The following is a 21,345-nucleotide window of genomic DNA, read 5'->3' on the forward strand; positions in this document are numbered from 1 at the left end:
CAAGTGGCAAAAATCAGAAAATCTACCCATGGGGCACATTCAGCTAATTGCAATTTACTTCCCAACTAGTCATTCTTCAGTGGCATGCTGCAACTTCATAAAACTCAAACAACTCTGGGTGACCAAATGCCAGACAAATCAGTCATTCACCTAAGCGCAAAGGGGTTTAAACGATCCTTCATTTCTTCAACATTTTGCTTGCACGTACACTATGTGAATGTGTGATAACCATGAAAGCCAGAAGGGGGCATCAGAGCCCTTGAAACTGAAATCACGGACTGTGAGTCTCCTCGTGGGTGCTGAGAATTGAACCTAAGTCCCCTGGAAAAGCAGCCATGCTTTAGGTGAAGAGCCATCTCTCTAGGCTCTCTTCAATATTTTCTAACCCTACAGAATGTTGGTGTCAATTGAGTTCAGATGTGTGCTTCTCTGTGTACTGAACAACTTTATGTTCCCTGTGGGACAGGGAAGTGAGGATAAAGACAGCAAGAAGAGGACAGAGTGATGGGCTATGTGTCTGTATGTGCACACCACTTAGGACAGACAAAACACAATGGATAAAATTTAGCTGTAGAAGCAAAGCCATCCCCTAACATTTAGCAGTCAAATAACCCTAAAGAAACTGTCACATAATAAAATAGGAAGGAAGGAAGATCAAACGATGTTTTCCTGAGGGCTACATGGGGCCCCAGGTAGAAATTGAGATTTCTAGACATGTGAGCTTGCTGGAGATTGTAGTTTGTAAAAAGGAAGCGATTGGGACAAGACATCATGAAGAACACATGCTGCTATGTGTTCAGCAGAAGATAAAGGTTTTAATCACATGGCTTGGTGGCTGTTTCTCTTAATCTACAACATGAATTAGGATGTCATTTTCATCTTGTAATTATGATAGCGACAGTCAAGTTTGGGACTAGAGAGTCATATATGTCCTCTTCTCAAGAATTTCTCCAAATTTTCCTGATAAATTGGAAGATGTGAAATATTTATCATACTAGAGTAGGTGGCGGATAGGATCTTTGTCTAAATAAAATGTTCAATGATTGCTTGTTTTGTTTTAAAGTACAAATTGCTAATATTTATGAGAAATGTTTAACTAAGATATTCCCCTTTAAGGCAGACATATAACAGTGTTACTGAAACTCCATAATTTCAGTGGCAAGTAGTAACACTGAAAAGAAGAAAAGTACCTGAGTATTAGTAGTTACCATTATGTCTTTAAATTTGTACTTTTAAGAGTCTTTACTTCCACTGGCAAAAGCTGCTTGGGGCTCTGGTTGGGAGTCAGTCTCATATGCTCATCGCTCATCGTCAGATTCAAGTGAAACTCAAGAGAAGCAACCTTTGCATTTACTCCTCCTCAAACTTTCAATTCAATTGGAGTCTTAATCTCTCTATCCCTGACCGAAGACTCTCTGGTTGCAAATAACCTCTCTGCTCCTTTGACACCTCCTTGCCACATGTCAATGAGAGCTCCAGATTGCTTCATGTCCTTGACATCTTTTTTCTCTTTACCCTGCCTCTTTTTGCCTACCCTGCTAATCCCCCAGTCACCGATAGCTTCATTGCTCATTGACATCTTATCCCAAGGTTTAAGACCGAATCTGTCTTAATGACCATTCTTCTTTCCCATAACAGTCAGCTGAATGCTGCAAGAGACCAAGAAAAACCCTAATATTTGTCACATTTTGCCATGCGAACCATCTTCCCAAATGTTTTCTGAGTATGAATTCATTCTATCCTCAGGAACCAGGAAGGATATTTCTGTCCATTTTGTAAGCAAGAGGATGGTCTCATAGGAGTTAATCACATTTCTTAAAGCATTGTATCAGGTCAAAGACATCATCCATGATCGACATCTTGATATTTTAAGAGGAAAAAGACAATGCTGCAAATCTAATTGCCAGAGTGCTGTCAGTTGACAGATACATCCTGATCTCAGGCATGGTAAGGGCACAAAAAGTTTTTCTGGGAATCCATGAGCTATGACAAGGGAAAGACACACAGATCAAACCTAGACAATTGGGATTCAGAGAATAATTGCAATAATTATGTTATTCTGCCTCATAAAAAGTATTCAGGCACACAGCGTAGTACACTATCAATTCATACATTTTCTGAGTTCTTACTGATACTTTGAAATCTGTCTGCTCTCTCATTTCTTCTCTACAGTCTTGCCTGCAACAGATACTCAAAAGCTTTTCTCCCTTCTGTAGACTCCCTACTTAGCGCATGACTCCTTTCCTTTTGACCTTCAGTAAGAGTTGAGGTTGTACATTATCATCTTTCTCAGCTGCTTCGTCCCTGTCCTCCATGCCCACAGCACCCTTTCTTCTTTCCTGTTTGAGGAGGCAAGCGGTCTGCCCTTCTCTTAGGTCTTGGCTCCCTTTTCTTTTTTTTTACCCATCTGCTTCTCACTTCTGAAAAACTTAGTCACCCTTTCCAGATGCTCAACCTTCTCTATTGGGCTCCCTACCTCAGCTGGATGATGAACACTCAATCTCTAGTCTCTACTCCACTTGTTCTCCCTCTTGGTATCCAGGTTTTATAGGAAAAGGTTCAGGTATTGCTGTCATTTCCTGATTGTCCGTTCCTATCTTTACTCACTACAGTTCCACAGATGCTGATATGAGATTGCCCCTAATATTCTCACCAGTAACCTATCTTCTTAGTCCACTAAAAACTTCTTTCCATTCATTTTATTGGCACCCTTTACTGAATCTGTCTTATTCTGCTGTCTTATTTCTACTAGGTGAATATCTTTCTCATCTTGCACCTAGTCCAACCAAAATAGCAGGAGTCTGGTCCTTTTGCTAGGTTCCAACAGATCTATGCCTGTGTTCACTGGCTTCATTAAAATGCCCACTTTTCTGGAAGGATATCTAAAAGATTAGGTTCCTTGAATTCCAGGAAGCAAGACCACTATCTCATTCCCACACCCACTGGGACAAAGGGAAGCAAATATTTCTTGCCCGATTTAAAGACAGAAACCGAAGTTCACTCAGTTCAGTAGAGAGAAGAAGGAAAAACTCAAAGCCTCTCTGGACTCCTTCAGAGCACATCCTAATGTTATCTCTGGAGGAGGCTGGCTTTCTGAGCCTTCAGTAAACCTCTCTTTAAGCCCCCCAGGTAACCATGGATACTGTCAAGCTGGCACAAAACCACCTCTTCAGTTAATGGAGAGTACAGGGTTTTTTAGGATGCTGGAGGCCTTTTAGGAAAGATGTGGGAATGGAGGTCCTTCACCTGAGATCCCTTAGCAGAGAATGTTTCTATGTGGGCACCAACTTTCAGGAAAGCCATTGAGAAGTGACTGGGTGAAAGGGAAAGCAGAAGAACATCCAACCAAGGCTGCTCCCCCTTTTTGGAGAGCAGGGATTCGGGGGGGGGGGATCAGTTGGGAAAAAATAAGGACACCCCCAACAGCCCAGGTTAAAAACAAAAGTACTACCTACCTCAGATCAACAGTAACAAGTTCCTAGTCTACCATACTTTCTCTGCCATTCATCTACCTGGGGCCTCAGTGCAGTAGGAGGAATTCACACTCTGGCTGCAGTTGGAAATTTGCACCTTTTTTTTTTCTTCTCCAGACCCTAAGGTCTCACGTGCTCCTCCCCTCTCACGCTTTGAAACTCAGATGAAGTACTGGTGAGAAGCCAGGTCGGCTCCCTCCCACCATCCCCCAGACAGGCGTCAGAGAGGTGAGCCCCAACTTTACATCACTTTGACTCTCTAGGTCGTTGGGCCCTGGAAACTCGGCTACAAAAAAGACTGCCCGCAAAAAGGGGAGTGGGCGTGGGCCGGGGTCAGGGAGAGGGGGGTCTGCAGCCAACGCCCTATTTTTCTAACTCCAAACCTCTGCGGGGGAGGGCAAAGAGAGAGAGCTCTGGAGACTGGGACGGGGACTTGGGGGCGAGAGGCAGCAGCAGTTTGCAGGTCCGTTGACGTAGCCGAACACTCCCACTGCTTAAGAAGAGACACGCTGCTTCCAGGACGCGGAAGCTGGGGACAGTCACCTGCCTTGGGAACAGCCGGAGTGCGTCCTCTCCGCGCACTCGAGGGATCGCGGTTAGGGCAGTTAACTGCGGAGCGGCGCCCTTCAGACCCACAGAAGAGGCGTAGAACAAAGAGGTGAGTGGCACCCTGACCCTGAGGCTCTTCCCTGGGAGGACGAAGCAGCAGCATGAGCAGGTGCCCGGCCCAAACTCGGCCAGCACCGGACACTCAACGGGGCGCACAGGGGAACTCCTGAGTTAGGAAGCCCACCTTTCTGAAACAGCTCTGAAACGGGGAGCCTTTATGAAGAGTCTCCAGCTATTATCACAAACCGGAGAATCCCAGGACACAAAACCCCAGAATCCCAGAACACGCCAACTTCAGAACCTCGGACAGCACCCCTCACTTGGTCTTCTAAAAACTTGTCTATCAAAGTTGTAATTCTTGAACAAAGATAACCTTTGGGGTGACTTTGATATTTCATCTTAATACATTCTTTCTAGTAGGGTAAATGAGAAAATGATGCAAAACTAAACATATTTTGAGTGACCTGCTATTCCAAACATGACCCTTAATGACTAGGTTCTGAAACACTTCCTTGGCAGTGTCTCCAATTGTCCCCCTACTGATAAGGAGAGAAAGAGCCTGTCTTCTGGTGTTGTAATTACAAATTCTGATGAGGAAGTGAGCAGTGTGCATGTCCCTCCAGTTTTTATTTCTTTGTGCTGAATTGCTTTGGATACTTGGAGAGCAATCAGATGACCTTTTAATGGGGGTGGGGGACGAACATATTTTTATAATAGCAAAGGTGTAATTTTTGATTGGACTTTTTGAAGAGGCAGCATAAAGACTAGTGACATGTGGTTGTTCAGATAATTTTATTATAATAGACATTGTGAGCTAGAAAACTCAAAGGAGAGACAAACCTTGAGATCCATTGCAAGCAGAGAGAATTTAAAAACATCTTTATTAAGGCCATATCACGATCACATGACATTTAGGATTGCAAACTATCTATTAGTTTTACTTTGTCCTGCAGTCTCGAAATACATGTATCCACAAACCAAGCATCAACTGTGTGTTTATTTCTGTTATAATGTTTTATAAGCCTAACATCTTTTAAAAATTAAAAGGTACTACAAAACAAGAAGGCATACAAACAAGGACAAAAAGCATTAAGTTCCTAACTGTAGTGTACTTTTGTGTTAACATGGCAGGACTTTAATTTTCACACAGTACTCTTTTAAGCTACAGCCCAGTAAACAGTCGGTCCACTTATCATCTCACCAGGAATACATCTTGGGACGTCTTCTTAGCCTTGCTATCTTGGTTGTGCACAACCTGGATCAGGAATGGGTTGAGAGAACGAGGCTTGTGATGCAGGAAGAAGGATATTCTGTTCCTAGTTAGTAATGTTGTGTGTTTCTTCTCCTGGGACTGAGATTCTCAGGGGAACATTAATTTCTCTTACTGAGTGAAAGACAAGCCTGGACTGATGTGTTTCCATGTGTACAGTTGCAGGACCATGACTGATCCTGGGACCAGAAGCAGGAACCACTGCCCCCTGAGTCTCACCTGCCTCCTGCTCATTGTGGGAATGTACTATGTGTCTCCTGTTTTCTGTCACAGTCAGACAGACCTGCTGACTCTTAACCAAGCTGATCCTCAGTGCTGGGAGTCCTCATCAATGCTCCTCCTGGAGATGCGGAAGCCTCGTGTTTCTAACACTGTCTCTGGCTTTTGGGATTTTATGATCTATCTGAAGTCATCTGAGAACTTGAAGCATGGTGCCCTGTTTTGGGATCTGGCCCAACTCTTCTGGGACATCTATGTAGACTGTGTCCTCTCTAGGAACCATGGCTTAGGAAGGAGGGAATTGGCTGGAGAAGAACAGAGAGTCTCAAAAGTGCTGCCCAGGCATTTGGGGATTAAACAAGGTGCATAGTCCTGATCTGTTGAATCTATCAAGCGTGAATATGCTGATGTGTGAGGAAGAGGGAAGGTGCTCTCAGGGAGGCCAATATCTCACACAGTCCTTTAAATGCGTGGATGTCAAGAGGGCTCAATAACAGAATAGTTGTTAACATAGTGTATTCACTCTAGAACTTCACGTGAAAATGGAAGGTCATTAGGAAGAGAAAGGAAGAGAGAGAAGGAAAAAATAAGGAAGGAAAGAGAAAGAAAGAAAGAAAGAAGGAAGGAAGGAAAGAAAGAAGGAAGGAAAGAAAGAAGGAAGGAAGGAAAGAGGCCCAATGTAAAAATTGCAATGTAAAGGTGTAAAGCTTGCCCTAAAATTAAGATAATTTTTATTGTTAACTTGAGTGTAACTTTGTGTTTCCTTGGTGTGGGACTAATAAGTCATGAATAGGAGCTGGGGTGGGAGCAATGTTTGCAGCACTGGAATTCTTGTCCCCTTTAAAGTGAAAACAAGACATTGCTTTCAGGCAAATGAAGGAGTATCTTGAGAAATATTTAATGGATGATGTCAAGAGCAAAAATATCAACTAACCTATATTTATATTTTGTTGTTGTTTGAATGAATCATAAATAAGCAATTAACTTCTAGTAAGTTATTAATTTTTAATAAGTTGAATAATGACTTTTTTCTCTGCAGTGAATGCTATATAGTAATTAAAATCTAGTCTTCTCTAAAGGTTCAGCAGAAATGTTCCATATATAAAATTAGAGTGTGAGGAAAGTAAGCTCCTGCAAGTTATGAGAGACACCCAAGCCTTGGTCATACAGTTTTCCTTCTGTCCTGGGTGTTCTTTCCATCAGTAAGTTTCCAAATCTAGTAGCAAGGACCATTTAGGTGCAGTTAAAATTATTTATGCACTGGTGGAAAAATCAAGGCATAACTAATCTGTACTAGTGATTATTTAATCGTGAGCATTGTTATATGTCTTTATAATGGTTCAGTTGAAAAAAATATCAATAACAGTTCCACAGAGATTTTTCAGAGCACGCCTAAAATACATAGTTTACCTTAACCTCAGCACCTAAAAACCCTTCATAATTTGCTGAGCCAAGAAACAAGATATTTCTCTACTATTATTTATATAAGTGGGCATAACAATAACATCAGCATTGACCAATCAGGACCATATATTTTCTTCTTCTGAAGTCTCTTGATGGTGGTGTAAGGCTTCATTCAGTCCCATCAGAGGTAGCTGTTTTGTGTTTTTAAATCCGGCGTTCACTTTCCACAATTATGAGAAATGTCTCCAGAATAAATGAAGGACTCATTGTGTTCAGCTGAACATGAAAAGAAATACGCCTCCAAAACTTCTGAAAGTCACTCTCTGCTCTTCACCAGAGAGTTGAGATGGTCTCAGCTGCTCTGTAAACTTTAGGAGAAGTTGGTTTGCCAAGAGCTCAGTAGCAGAAGCTAACATGTCCCTTTATTAAAGTTATTTTAATGTTTTGCATAAGCAACTGTTTGAAGATCAGGAAATGAGATTTTCATTTGGTTGGTTTAATCACAGTGAGATAGGGTCTTGGGTCAAGAAGATACATGTTGGGAAGTTAAATAGTTACAGGAACACTGTGGTTTCCTTTCAAGAAGCCTCATTTAGTCTCAAGTGCTTCAGGCTGGCTCTGGATGTACCAGGGTGGATCCTCAAGTTAGTTTTGCTTTTGTTCCTGGGGATGGAGTACTATGAAGTTGGAAGGAAGGTGAGGCTGAAGAGGTGTTCGTCCTCATAGTTCTCAGGAACATCATAGCATAGGGCAAACAGATAGAGCTAAAATTACTGCATACGTAATATGCAAAAGGGCTCTTGTTCCTATTACTTTAAAATAAATTATTTTAAAGCCACTTATGAAATGTTCCTATGAATCATACTTTGCTAAAATATGTGACCCATGAGATGCTGTATGTAGTTTATCACATTTTTAAATATCATGTCAACAAATATGAAAACAGGAGACATCAAATCAATATGGAACCCCAGGAGAGTTAATTTGTGTAAGTTCTTACTCTTTTCATCAGGAAAGGGAGGCTATGGGAAGAATTTGATAGATCACAAAGTCTCTTCTCGTTCTTCGTTTGTATGAATGTTCTGAGACTCTTTGAAAGGCCCTAACTCTGGAGACACTGGGAAAGCTTTTCCCCAAGGACAGGTGGCTGAGCTGAATGATGAGCAGGACACCATGACTGTTTATAATAAGGAGGGACAGTAATAAGGAGGGACAGAAGTCAAACATGGGAGCTATAAAAATTCTAAGTGTTGCAGATGACGTCATGAGAAAAGAGTCTAAAGGTTACTTTTGATCTAGAAAGACACTGACTAGTAACCAAATCCTGATGCCTTTTTAGGAAGCTTTAAATATGCTCTAAATATCCACATTTAGTCTTAAATACTGATAGGGTTCTGGAAAGAGGAGGTCAGGAGTTTGAGAAGATATAAATGGGAAGATGAAGAGAGGAGGAAGAGAGATGGGAGATGGGAAGAGAAGAGAGAGATTAATTGGTTGGTTGGATGGTTGGTTGGTTGGTTGGTTGGATGGATGGTTGGTTGGTTGGTTGGATGGTTGGTTGGTTGGTTGGTTGGATGGTTGGTTGGTTGGTTGGTTGGTTAGTTGGTTGGTTGGTTGATTTAGGGCAGTGCACTGTTAACCCCTAAAGAGGAAATAGCAGAAAAGCACTAAAGACCTCTTTGAAAATAAAAAGATTTTGTGGCCCAACATCATCTGTGTAAAAGTGATGCCCTCTTCCTACAGCAAGTTTAGCTTTGTCATTAAGGACAGGGGGCAAAAATCTGCATTCCTGAAGCTGACAGTTTATATGTTCTAGAAACATTATGAGTTTGGAGTTTTATTGTAATGAGCAAAGTTAAAATTTAGGTTTATAATCTGATGGCATTTGTGATAAGTGTCTAACAATGTTTATAGTTCTTATTTTTTAGACAGAAAACACTGCTTGCCCCATACAAACAGATCCTTCAGTGCTTGATTTTCCTCTTTGCTGAAGAAGTTTTCTAAGCCACATACTCTGCGAGCATCTGTTTGAAACTCAATTGTCAGGAAGTGTCATGAAGTGCAGCCGATGCTGTGGTACAAGACTCTTCATTCCAATATTCTTTACCAAAAATATAGTGATTATTCATATCTCTACAACAGAGTAATAATTAAACAATATTATTCATTAAAAATGTGGAAATAATCCATATGACCAAGTCACAGCATGTGTGGAATGAGGCCAGCACTGCCTCTGGAAGGTTATGTTCTTGGTGGCTTAAAATGTTTGCTTTAGGTTTCTATATTAAACATGATAAAATGACTCTCTCTAAAACTTAAAGATCACATCCTATTTTGATTTACAAATATTATAAATAATAATAATTTGTTCTACATAGTTTACATAAGTAAAATTCACAAGACAGAAAATACCCTAAACACAAGTTTGCATGTATGTTCTAACTATGTATAGAATTGTGATGGTGGCATAGCGAAAACGTCAATTCTTCCTTTTAAGCAGAACAGCAAACCTAAATGTAATGCAGAGACCTTATGAAGCTTCCTCTCTCTATTTTCAGGTGCATATTCTCAGCTCCTTAGAAGCATTTACTTAAAGAAGAAGGAATTGATTGGAGATTTGACAAGCATGCAATTGCAAAAGTGGGGCCCTGGGTTCACTGGAAAAGAGAAGCTGCAAATAAAGAGAAATCGAAGCTAATTTCAGAGTTAACTGAAGCCTTGGAATAAAAAAAAAGAATATTTTCCTATCAATGATTTATGTATTTTAAGCGGTGTAAATGTCCAAGGATGTCAAATTTTCTAAGAATCCTATTTTCAGCATCTTGGTTGCTAGCTGGTCTGTTCACATGGTAATTACTGATTGACCACCCCTCTGTCTACAGGAGCTAAAGAATTTGCTGGGATGAGGGATTTGTCTCTTTACAGTATGATAATTTGCCGGGGAAGGGGTGGCAATGCTAATGAGCTAGAAGGCCACACATTTAGCATAAGCTACACAAATCACAAGCCATTAACTGCTGCATTGTTTATGAAACTGGAGTGGAAGGACTATATGCATGAGCGGGACTGCTGATGGTCTGCGATTCTCAACCTTGTCTGGGAGAATAGTTCTGAATATGGAATGAAGGAAAAAAACCACAGGGGAATAAAACATTCATCTAATGAAAACAAAATTAATAAAAGCTTTGGCTCCCAACTGATGTTATTGGATTCTCTTTATTTAAATCTTTAATATTAGCATGAACCATATCCAAACTCCAATAAGGTAGCATAATTATCTTTCAATTATGTATTTGCTGTTTGATTAAATATTAAAGCTCTATAAGTGGTTATACTTTGCACTGAGAAGCAAAATAAAATGGAAGTGAACAAGATACAAGAAAAACCTGTCCATATTTCTTTCCCTGAAAAAACTGGTCAGCCTGCATGAGCCTTGTTCAAGCAGAACCCAGGCAATCGATGCATGTGAGACGTAGTCATGGCACTATTTTTACCTCAAATTAGTCCCACATTTGAAATCCTTCTCTTAAAGCTCATGCTTGACAAAGACTTTGAATTTAGATATATTAGCAATTAGCCTCAAGAAAAGTTTCTCTGTAGTTTGGGGCCATCTTCAAACTGGAAAAGTTGTCTAAAGGGAATCAGAAGATGCAGTCTCATTGGGGATTTGCTGGAACCTAGCAACGAGGGGTGGAACCCTGAAAAGGGTTGGTGGAGGAGGCAAAGGAGACAACAGCCTTGAGCTTTGATTGACTGGGGAATGAGAATGTTAACAAGCTAGCACTCAGACTACTTTTCTATACAGAGTCATTTTGAACAGATTATTATGTCTTATAAACCAGCAAAGGGACACAACTCTTCTTCTGTTCCTCCCCTATCACTGTACTCCATATAGGAGCTAAAAGTTTTCATTTTTCCATAAAGGGTCAGGACATGAATTTACTGGTGCTGTGGGCTGCCCTGTGCCTGTTGCCATAATGACATCTGTCTAGGTAGACCAGGAGAAAGCCAAGCAAGATTTGGGCGCAGGGTTCGAATGCAGCATGAAGTGCTAGCTTAAGGACTGTGAAGGCCATTTGCCCTCTTTGTGCCTTTAGAAGCTAAAGACTCCTTAGGTTTGTTATGAGAATTAAATATATAAATGCACATAAGATGCTTAGAAATCAAGTGTGTTAATGACAAAAAGATGTTAGATAGTATCCTGGATATCAGTATCAATGTCAATGATAACTATTCAACCCAAGGGAAAAGGATCCATGTAAGTGCTTTGGTAAAACTCATCCAGCATGGGGTTTTTAGAAAGAGGCATGTTTTAAAAACATGGTTGAGCTACTTGTTGATTTAGATATGATTGTAAGGAATGGTACAGAGACATTGATGAACAATACAGGTTGTCCAATTTCCCTCAAAATGACTATCTTTCATACTACTACAACATCCCAACTAGAAAATCAACACTGGCATGATCCAGATTTTAAACAAGTTTCACATGCACTCAAATGTGTGTGTGTGCGCGCGCGCGCGTGTGTGTGTGTGTGTGTGTGTGTGTGTGTGTGTGTGTGTGTGTGTTGTGGTTTAAAAAAAACCCATTGTTTAACAGAAGCATCAGATAGAAAACTGATAGAGTGGATTATCTCACTGATAAGTGAATATTAGCTCAAAAGCTTGGAATACCTAAGACAAAAATGTGAATGCTTCATTCCTTCTTAGAAGGGAGGGCAAAATACTCACGGGAGGAAATACAGGGACAAAGAGTAGAGCAGGGACTGAAGAAAAGGCCATCCAGAGACTGCCCTACCTGGGGATCCATCCCATATGCAGCCACCAAACCCAGTTACTATTGCTGATGCCAAAAAGTGCTTGCTGACAGGAGCCAGATATGGGTGTCTTCTCAGATGGGTGTCTCCTGAGAGACTCTGCCAGAGCTCTACTTATACCGATGAGGATGGTTGTAGCTAACCATTTGACTGAATAAGGGGTACCCATGGAGGAGTTAGAGAAAAGACTGAAGTGACTGAAGGGGTTTGCAACACCGTAGGAAGAACAACAATATCAACCAATCAAACCCCACTAGAGCTCCCAGGGACTGATCCACCAACCAATGAGTACACATGGAGACCCATGACTCCCACCACATATGTGGCAGAGGATAGCATTGTCCAGGATCAATGGGAGGAAAAGCCCTTGGTCCTGTGCAGGCTTGTTTCCCCAATGAAGGGTAATGCCAGGGCGTTGAGGTGGGAGTCATGGGAGCTTCTTCACAGAAGCAGGGTGAGGGGGAGGAGGTCTGGGAGAGGGGGTAAAGGGAATAACATTTGAAATGTAAATACATAAAATATCCAAGAAAAATAAAATTATTTAAAAAACTGGATTATCAATTCAGTATTACAAATGACACTTGTAGGCTGTTGTTTATGTTCATATAGATCACACAATTGAGTAATAGCAACAATACACAGAGAGTAGCTCACTGACCGAAACTCAACCACCAGGATCCTGCTTGCTACCATGTGCTCTCTTTTACCCCCTCTGCCTTTCTTTGCCCTCAAAGTTTTACCTTATACAGAAGAACCAAGATAGCGGAGTATTTAAAGAAAATACCCAAAACCTAAGTTCATACCCTTCACAGCAACCATTTAGAGATGCGATGAAGGCTTTCTTCTTTCTAATTCAGATTCTGAATAACGGTTTTGCCATCACACCAAGGGGCCCTTGAGTCTGGATTTCTTTTTACTCCAAGCTGGGCAAGGTGACTTGATCCACAAGGGCAGAGAAGGCCCTGCACACTTGCTCGGCTCTACCATATAGCTCCACGTCCACCAAAGGCTGCGGACCTGAAACCAGCAGGGGAGAGAAGGCTTTTAGGAAAATACTATCTTGGGTTCTGAAGACCTATGTGGCTACAGCTCTAGCTCACAGAGAAGAGTCAGATCCCATCTTCAATTCATTCCTGAGGATGCTGCCCCTTTCCTCAACAGAGAAGATGGCTAGTACTTAACTTACTTGCTGTGTCCTACAGTTCTATCCCAGCTGCTGGAATGAATCTGTGGAACTGAAAAGCATACTCCAGAGGGCTGTCATAGAAATGCCATTATATCATAATGCCCTGGGGACTGTTGAAACCCAGCACAAGAGTGGGTCTAGCCCATGAATCTGCATCCGAATATCCAGTTGACTCTGAGCTGCCCACTGGGGAGAATACGGCTATTCTGAGACCACCTCCTTGCAGCTAACAGTAGAAACCCCATCAGAAAGCTACGGCTAGTCAAAACTGCAGAGGATACAGTTGTGAGGAGCCCAGCCTAATGTGTCCATGGTATAGTGCAACTCTTATACCTAAGGCTCAAGGAACATCAAGGAAAAGAAAGGTTGTAAGAGACGGAGGACCAGGACATTCGCTGTGCGATAGTGCCTTCTCTCTATGGTAGGGAAGTTGCATCCTTATCTCAACAGTGTGGATGCCTTGTTTAATACCTGAACAGTAACAGCACCAGCTAAAATGCCAGTGTGATGGGGGAAATCTCATGGGGCTCCACCCCTTGGTGAAGAGCATCAAGCCATTAATGGCCACTGACTGTGCGAGGGAGAATCAGTCTTCCACAGGAATGAGCCACCTAACAGGTTATCAATACTAAGTGGTCAATCCTAAAATCATGCACTACATGGACTTAGTGGGTTGTGTTTATACATTTGTTGATGTCATATATAGTAATATCAATAATTAAGGAAAAAGAGGCCATGACTCTGAGAGAGAACAGGGGGTTGAGGTGGATATGGTCAGAGAGATGAGACGAGCTAATTTAATTTTTAAAAAGGCTTTCGTGTTCCCTGATGATCTGTTGTAATAGAAATTGTGCTGTAAAACTAACAGAACTTAGCAGCTGTTGTTTAAATTTTTGATGTTTATAATCCTTAAAAGAAGAGCTTCTGTTTTTAAGAAATCTGTTCTTATTTACCTTTAAACATCCCCTAACATGTTGAAGAAGTAAAGACACATTATGTGTCGATAACTTTTAAAAATAAAATATCCTAAACTGTTAAGAAGGATTATCTGTAAGTAACAGTGTGAGTGATGGCCATGCTAATGAGCTCACTTTCAGAAAAGGTCCTGTACTTGGCATTTTAATTTACACTCAACACGTAACATCACAAGGGGATAGAGGGAAGACTCAGAAAATCCTTCTGATAGTGTTGTGGCTCTAATGCAGCCATATCTGCACTATTTCCTGTGGGTGCACAAGATGTTCTCTCCAGAATGGCTAAAACATCTAACTTGAAATGATATTTATCAAATAGTTGACATATTTAGTTGTCTGTGTATATATGTGCAGCATGTGTGGATATGTAATGCATGTGTAAGTATGCACTCAGCACACGTGGAGGTCAGAAGACAAGTCATAGGACTCAGTTCTCTCCTTCTACCATTTAGGTTCCAGGGATGGAGTTCAGTCATAGGTCTAAGTGGCAAGTTTGTTCACTTGATGAACTAACTTTTCTCCCCACAACCCCGAATAAGAACTTTAAGTACAGTGATTCAAAAACAGGACAGCAATATCTATTTCATACATAAGAGTTTTTCTTCTTCTTGTTCTTGTAAGCTTCTTCAAAGATGTTTTAAAAATAGCTAAAAATGGGGTTGGGGATTTAGCTCAGTGGTAGAGTGCTTGCCTAGCAAGCGCAAGGACCTGAGTTCGGTCCCCAGCTCCGAAAAAAAGAAAAAAGAAAAGAAAAAAAATAGCTAAAAATATGACCCAAGAATCTAGTCCTCTCCTTGATCTATATTTATAATACATATACACACATACTACACATTACACACAGTCACACAATGTACACATGCATGCCCACACAAGCACACATGTATGTACATGTAAACATACATACAATTATGTACACACATTTATGCATGCACACACACACACACATAGACCAAATAACTGTTCTTAGGTAACTTGTGTGTGTGTGTGTGTGTGTGTGTGTGTGTGTTGAAGTAATATAGCATATAAATTAGAAACTGATAGTCCAGAGGAAATCACAATACCAAAACTATTTATTTAAATATAATTTAAACCAGGAATGTGCTAGAAGGCTGTCAGAATGGTAACTGTAGAGACTAGAAACTATTGAACCATCTGGTCTATGATTAGTCTTCTGGAATAAATACTGAGATACTGAGCCTCTGTCCTTCTGACAGCATTCAAGCCAACCAAGTGGCCAAACACTCCATTTCAGTATGGTCGTATTCTATACCCTTCTTTAACATATTTTCTTTCACCAAGTGGCTTTGAGGCTATAACAGTTTTGGCTGGTAGTGCTCCTTTTCTTTGAGCATTTTGAATGCACCAGATGGTTTCGCTCTAGCTTGAGAAATGTGTTTATGGTGTTATGAGGGTCACTTCTGCCAGGTTCATAGTTTTCCTTTGGATTTGACTCCTGGTGATTTGATTATAATGTGCCTTGTCCAGTGGTGGGCTCCTTTGAGCTCTTCTAATTTGGGGTCTTCAGGGCCTGGTTGTGGCACTCTGTTGTCTTTATGATCTTTTCAGTACTTGATGTTTGGAGCCATTGTTTCTTTGGATATACTTTCTGGTCCTCTATTCTTCATCTAGAATGAAGGCAACAGATAGAGCGGTCTGCTCTGTGGCATCAGTGGTCTGCTTGACTGCATCCCACATCTCTCTTGGGCTTTCTCAGCTCTTCACTTTCTTCATCCGACTAACTTTAGGGGCTCTGTCTTTGACCTTACTGATTCTCTGTTCAGCTTGATTCTATTTTCATTGGATGCTTTCACTGAAAATTTTCTTTTCTTTTCTAATTTCGAAATTTCTGTTTAATTCAACACACTTTGCTCTTTGTTAACATTCTCATTTTTCATTCACCGATCGCCTGACCTCATCGACCATCTTACTGGCGATTTACAAACATCTTAAGTTGTTTCAGGTTATCTTACAAAGCGATGGGTTTCATTAGGAATCTTTACATATGTGGCACTAAACTTTGTTGTTCTTCATTCCCCTTCTCTGCTTCCCTTCCTCGGCCACCCTCCATCACCTCCCCCTCCCACTGGCTGGTCCCCTTTCCTGCCTCAGATAGCGCCCCCTACTCCTTCTCATAAGTGTCCTATTATCTGGTGATCATTTTGAATTCTCTGTCAGGTGACTTATATATTTCTCCTTTTTAGGGTCCATTTCTGGAGTTCTGTCTTGTTGCTTTGACTGGACCACATTTCTCTCCTTCTTCCCCATGCTAATAACTACACAGCTAAAAAAACAACAACAACGACAACAACAACAACAACAACAAAAACCAAAACAAAACAATCACAACTTCTCCTACTCTTCAGTCTCACACAAGCTCTTTCTGCATTCTCATGGGAAAGCCCCAGTAACAGGTTCATATTATGTGTCAGGAACTTCTCAAAGTTTCTTATTAGTCTGAGCTTCGGTTTTTGTTGTTAGAAACCCTTGGCTATGTAAAATGTAAAGATAATTCCTTTCGATCTTGCACGGCAGAATTTTTTTTTAAGGTCCCTACCACTACCACCAACAACAAAAGTAGTGCTCACACTTCCATTGAAAGGGTCTTAGCGGGGTTGGGGATTTAGCTCAGTGGTAGAGCGCTTGCCTAGCAAGCGCAAGGCCCTGGGTTCGGTCCCCAGCTCCGGAAAAAAAAAGGGTCTTAGCAGTTGTACTACTGAGACTATAATTGGAAACATGATATTTTGGTACTTCAAATTGTTCTAAAAATTAGATAATTCTAATTGCACATTATGTATTATTATGCCATTTGAATTTAGAAATACTCTCGAATTTTATGATTTCCCTTCCAATGATACAACGATGCTTGTATAAACACATAGGAATAAATTTATATGAGAGATCTTGATAATATCTCTAAAATATGCACCAACTCTTTATCATTACCTATTCAACGGGATCTTAGAAGAGTTAGTATGGAACTGTACATGGTTACAGTTACTAATTCAACCAGATCTTAGAAGAGTTTCAGTGTTGAACTTCACATAGTTACACAGTCAAACAGATTTCTTTCAGAGCAAGAATGTGGGATTGGTGTTTTATTCAGCCTCCCTGTTTTGTGCTGGGTGTGAGGAGGGAGCAGCCTTGGCACGTGCTATCAAGCTGCCTTGCTGCAGCTTCGCTTTCCAGCCACACCCTCCTGCTCCAGCCGCACAGCTTCTGTCCCCCCTGTGCACAACTGAGGCAGACAGTGGTAAGTGGAGGGCAAAGCAGATGAGCGAGAGGAAGGATTTACCACACGAGTGTGGGGAATTCCACTCTCAAATGGAAAGAAATAACAAACGAGATAATAAAACCAGAGGTTATGTGGTTTTTTTTCCTTTGATCATAAGAAAAGAATATTAAACACTTCTTCAAATCTAATTTGTCTTTTGAAAGTTTTAATCTAATTCATTTGCTACTAACTTTCAACATTCAGAATTTAAAGAGGTTTGGGTATCTCTCTCTCTCTCTCTCTCTCTCTCTCTCTCTCTCTCTCTTCCCCTCTCCCTCTATCTGTCTCTGTCTCTCCCTCCCTCTCTTCCTCCCTCCTCCCCTCTCTTTCAATTAAACTCCCATGGTCTCTGGAAATCTCATTATCTTAGATATTGATACTGAAGGATTCTATTCAGTTAATATAAATAGTGTCCACAAAATGATCACTACATTTTCTGTTTCAATGACCTTAAGCTTCAAAGTAATATAAAGGTCATCTTCATTTACAAAATGTGGTAGTTTCTTAACAAAACTGTCATCTGCAGAGGCTATCAACTTCTCGGCTAATTGCCATACTAGATGAATTTAGTGACCCTCTGTCTTGGCAAATTTTAGACTATTGCATTCCAGTAGTAGGTATTTCTAACTTTTAATAACAATTCTGTTTTTAAAAGAACAGTAAAGTGATGAGAATCTTTTTTGCTGTTATCTGGTGCTTCTATTAAAAGCATGGAAATAAAAACAAGTGGCCAATAACTTATTTTAGCTCAGTTTAATTTAGCTGCATTTCCCACATGTTTGTGGGTGTGGTTATCATACATCTGGCTCTGTTTGACTTTAGTTTTTGCAAGTCTCTAGAGATAATTTATAGGTTATGGAGGATATTTTTATATAATCTAGACTACCAAAGGTGAGGTGGAGTTTGAAAAAAGATTATATCCACACCAGATTGAAATAAGGATAGAAACTTAAATAGAGGGTTAGAAGGATGGGCACAGTGCTCGCATAGCATGTCTAGGGCCTGAATTGATCCCCCATATTATATCAGTTGGCACACACCTGTAATCCTAGCACTGGCCAAATAGAGGATAGAGAAGCAGAAGTTCAAGATTATCTTTCCATATATAGCAAGTTTTAGGTCTTGGCTACATAAGGCCCTGTCTCAAACAAGCAAGCAAACAACCCTTTAGAAATACTTGACTGGGGAGATACACCATGAGAAATACCAGCCATGCAGTTACCACACGCCCTCATGCCTCATGTGCACACATCCTCATGTGCACACATCCTCACGTCTTATGTGCACACATCCTCATCCCCCATTTGCACACATCCTCATGCCTTATGTGCATATATCCTCATACCTCATGTGCACACATCCTCATGTGCACACATCCTCATGCCTCATATGAACACATCCTCATGCTCCATGTGCATACACATTTATGCTTCATGTGCATATATCCTCATGCCTCATGTACACATATCCTCATGTGCACACATCCTCATGTGCACACATCTTCATGTGCATACATCCTCATGCTTAATGTGTACACATCCTCATATGCACACATCCTCATGCCTCATGTGTACACATCCTCATGCTCTATGTGCACACACACTTATGCTTCTTGTGCATATATCCTCATGCCTCATGTGCACACATCCTCGTGTGCACACATCCTCATGTGCACACATCCTCATGCCTCATGTGCACAAATCTTCATGCATCATGCTCCAGTGACACAAAATGACTAATATAGAAAAAAGAGATAATAAATTTAAATCTTAAAAAAATTAGCATTTTGGGGAGAGGTTTGAGGTGGTTGTCAGTGAGTACTTACTGCACAATCAGGAAGACCTTAGTTCAGATCCCTAGCACCCACATAAAAATTCTGGGCATGGTTGCACACAGGCCTAAGCCTAGCAGAATAGAGGCATAGGCATCATTAGCACTGTTGGACACCAGCCTCCCTCCAGGTTCAGTGAGAAACCTTGCTATGGGGGAATAAGGTAAATGTGATGGAGTAGGACACCGATGGTCTTCTCTGGCCTCCATGAGTGTCTGCAGGGACATCTACCACCAACACGCCACGTGTGTATATTTCACACACATGAGAAAATTAGTTTTTTTGAATCATAAAAATATTTATATAATAATGCATATTTCCTGTAATAACATCTCAGTGGTTCTACTGTGAGTACAAACAGGTGACATTTTGAGAATTAAAAGTATTTTCTAAAGATTAGACAATTCTAATTATACATTATCATAAAAGTAAACTTAGTATCATAAAAGTAAACAGTATCATAAAAGTATCATAAAAGTAAACTTAGTAATGCACTTACTCTTTTATAATTTTCTTTTAAATTTTACAATTTTCTTTAATGGTATAATAATGATAAATACATAGAAATATACCTATGCACATAGACCCTGATAAAGTCACTTAAATATGCATTAAACTTTACCCTTAGATATAAAACTGGACAAATGTTAAGATATTAAAATAGAGACATACACTATGAGGAATCTAGACACAGTAGCAACTGCATTTGTGAGAAAAAGGTTTAGAATTCTGCAGTTTTCATCATCTTACTTGGAAAACAGAAGTAAAACAAAAAACAAGGTAAAGATGTCATAAACAAATCTTTTCAATAAAGCCCAATTAGCCAGGGACATTTTCCTGAGAAGGTGAAGTGGAAATTGACTTTGTCTTGAATACTCACCAGGATCCCAAGGATGCTTAGGCAGAACCATAGCATGGGATTTTGTGCTGGTTTAAGAATGAAGCATAAAAAATTCTCATCCTGTCTTTGTCCTAGGTCCTTGACATCTCTGAGAATTCGTTTCCTTTTATACTATGACCATGACTTCAAATCTTCTTACTTTAATACTTTCTATTCCATTGACTAGACTCTACCAAGTTCTGTATATAGTCGACATTGTCATGTGCCTAGGTTATAGCTCTCTAACTGTCATGGGCTGAATTGTGATCCCCCAAAGACTCAAATTTATAAAGTTTCAATCCCAGAACCTCAGAATATGACTATATTTAGAGATAGGGTCTTTAAAGAGATAATTACAATACTAAATAATGGACTCAATGGTGTGTGTGTGCGTGCGTGTGTGTGTGTGTGTGTATGTGTGTGTGGTGTGTGTATGTGTGTATATGTGTGTGTGGTGTGTGTGTGTATCTGTGCATGTGTATGTTTGTGTGTATGTGTGTGTGTATCTGTGTCTGTATGTGTGTGTAGTGTGTGTGTGTGTGGTGTGTATGTATGTATGTGTGTGTGTATGGTGTGTGTGTGTATCTGTGTGTGTATGTGTGTGTGGTGTGTATGTATGTATGTGTGTGTGTATGGTGTGTGTGTGTATCTGTGTGTGTATCTGTGTGTGTGTGTGGTGTGTATGTATGTATGTGTGTGTGTATGGTGTGTGTGTGTATCTGTGTGTGTATCTGTGTGTGTGTGTGTGGTGTGTATGTATGTATGTGTGTGTGTATGGTGTGTGTGTGTATCTGTGTGTGTATCTGTGTGTGTGTATGGTGTGTGTGTGTATCTGTGTGTGTATCTGTGTGTGTGTGTGTGGTGTGTATGTATGTATGTGTGTGTGTATGGTGTGTGTGTGTATCTGTGTGTGTATCTGTGTGTGTGTGTGGTGTGTATGTATGTATGTGTGTGTGTATGGTGTGTGTGTATCTGTGTGTGTATCTGTGTGTGTGTGGTGTGTATGTGTGTGTATGTGTGTGTGGTGTGTGTATCTGTGTGTATCTGTGTGTGTATGTGTGTATGAGTATCTGTGTGTGTGTGTGTGTGTGTGTAAGACAATTAAGTTAAAATAATGCTGTTGGGGTAGACTTATTCAAGTATGACTAATGGATGTAAACACAGACTGAAACCATGTAGCTGGGTGGAAGATGACAATCAATGAATGAAGGGAAGAGGCCTCAGGAGAAGCCAGTGACACCCTGAGCTTGAGCTTGTGGCCTCCAGAACAGAGGAAAATTCATCCCTGTACTGACCCCCTTACATTCTTCTCTTCCCTCTTTCCTTTCCTCTCCTCTCCTCTCCTCTCCTCTCCTCTCCTCTCCTCTCCTCTCCTCTCCTCTCCTCTCCTTTCCTTTCCTTTATTTTT

General features: G+C 40.6%; 2 protein-coding genes across 2 annotated transcripts in view; one reads left to right on the forward strand and one right to left on the reverse strand.

The window, feature by feature from the left end:
• The first annotated feature begins 3,653 nt into the window (after positions 1-3,653).
• Positions 3,654-10,171, forward strand: Fam237a (family with sequence similarity 237 member A). The gene is given in 4 exon segments (NM_001401946.1): positions 3,654-3,701; positions 3,973-4,131; positions 5,512-5,933; positions 9,534-10,171. Coding segments are annotated over 2 exon segments (552 nt in total). The 5' UTR covers positions 3,654-3,701; positions 3,973-4,131; positions 5,512-5,521; the 3' UTR covers positions 9,674-10,171.
• Positions 10,172-12,671: 2,500 nt separating this feature from the next.
• The window catches only part of Dytn (dystrotelin), a 61,145-nt gene continuing 52,471 nt past the window's right edge, over positions 12,672-21,345 (reverse strand). Inside the window, 2 exon segments of the mRNA XM_087569114.1 lie at positions 12,672-12,713; positions 12,715-12,809. Coding sequence (XP_087425240.1) covers positions 12,672-12,713; positions 12,715-12,809 — 137 coding nt within the window.

This window comes from Rattus norvegicus, chromosome 9 (genome assembly GCF_021556685.1).
Source record: "Rattus norvegicus strain SHRSP/BbbUtx chromosome 9, alternate assembly SHRSP_T2T, whole genome shotgun sequence".
In the NCBI taxonomy this organism is placed as follows: Eukaryota; Metazoa; Chordata; class Mammalia; order Rodentia; family Muridae; genus Rattus; species Rattus norvegicus.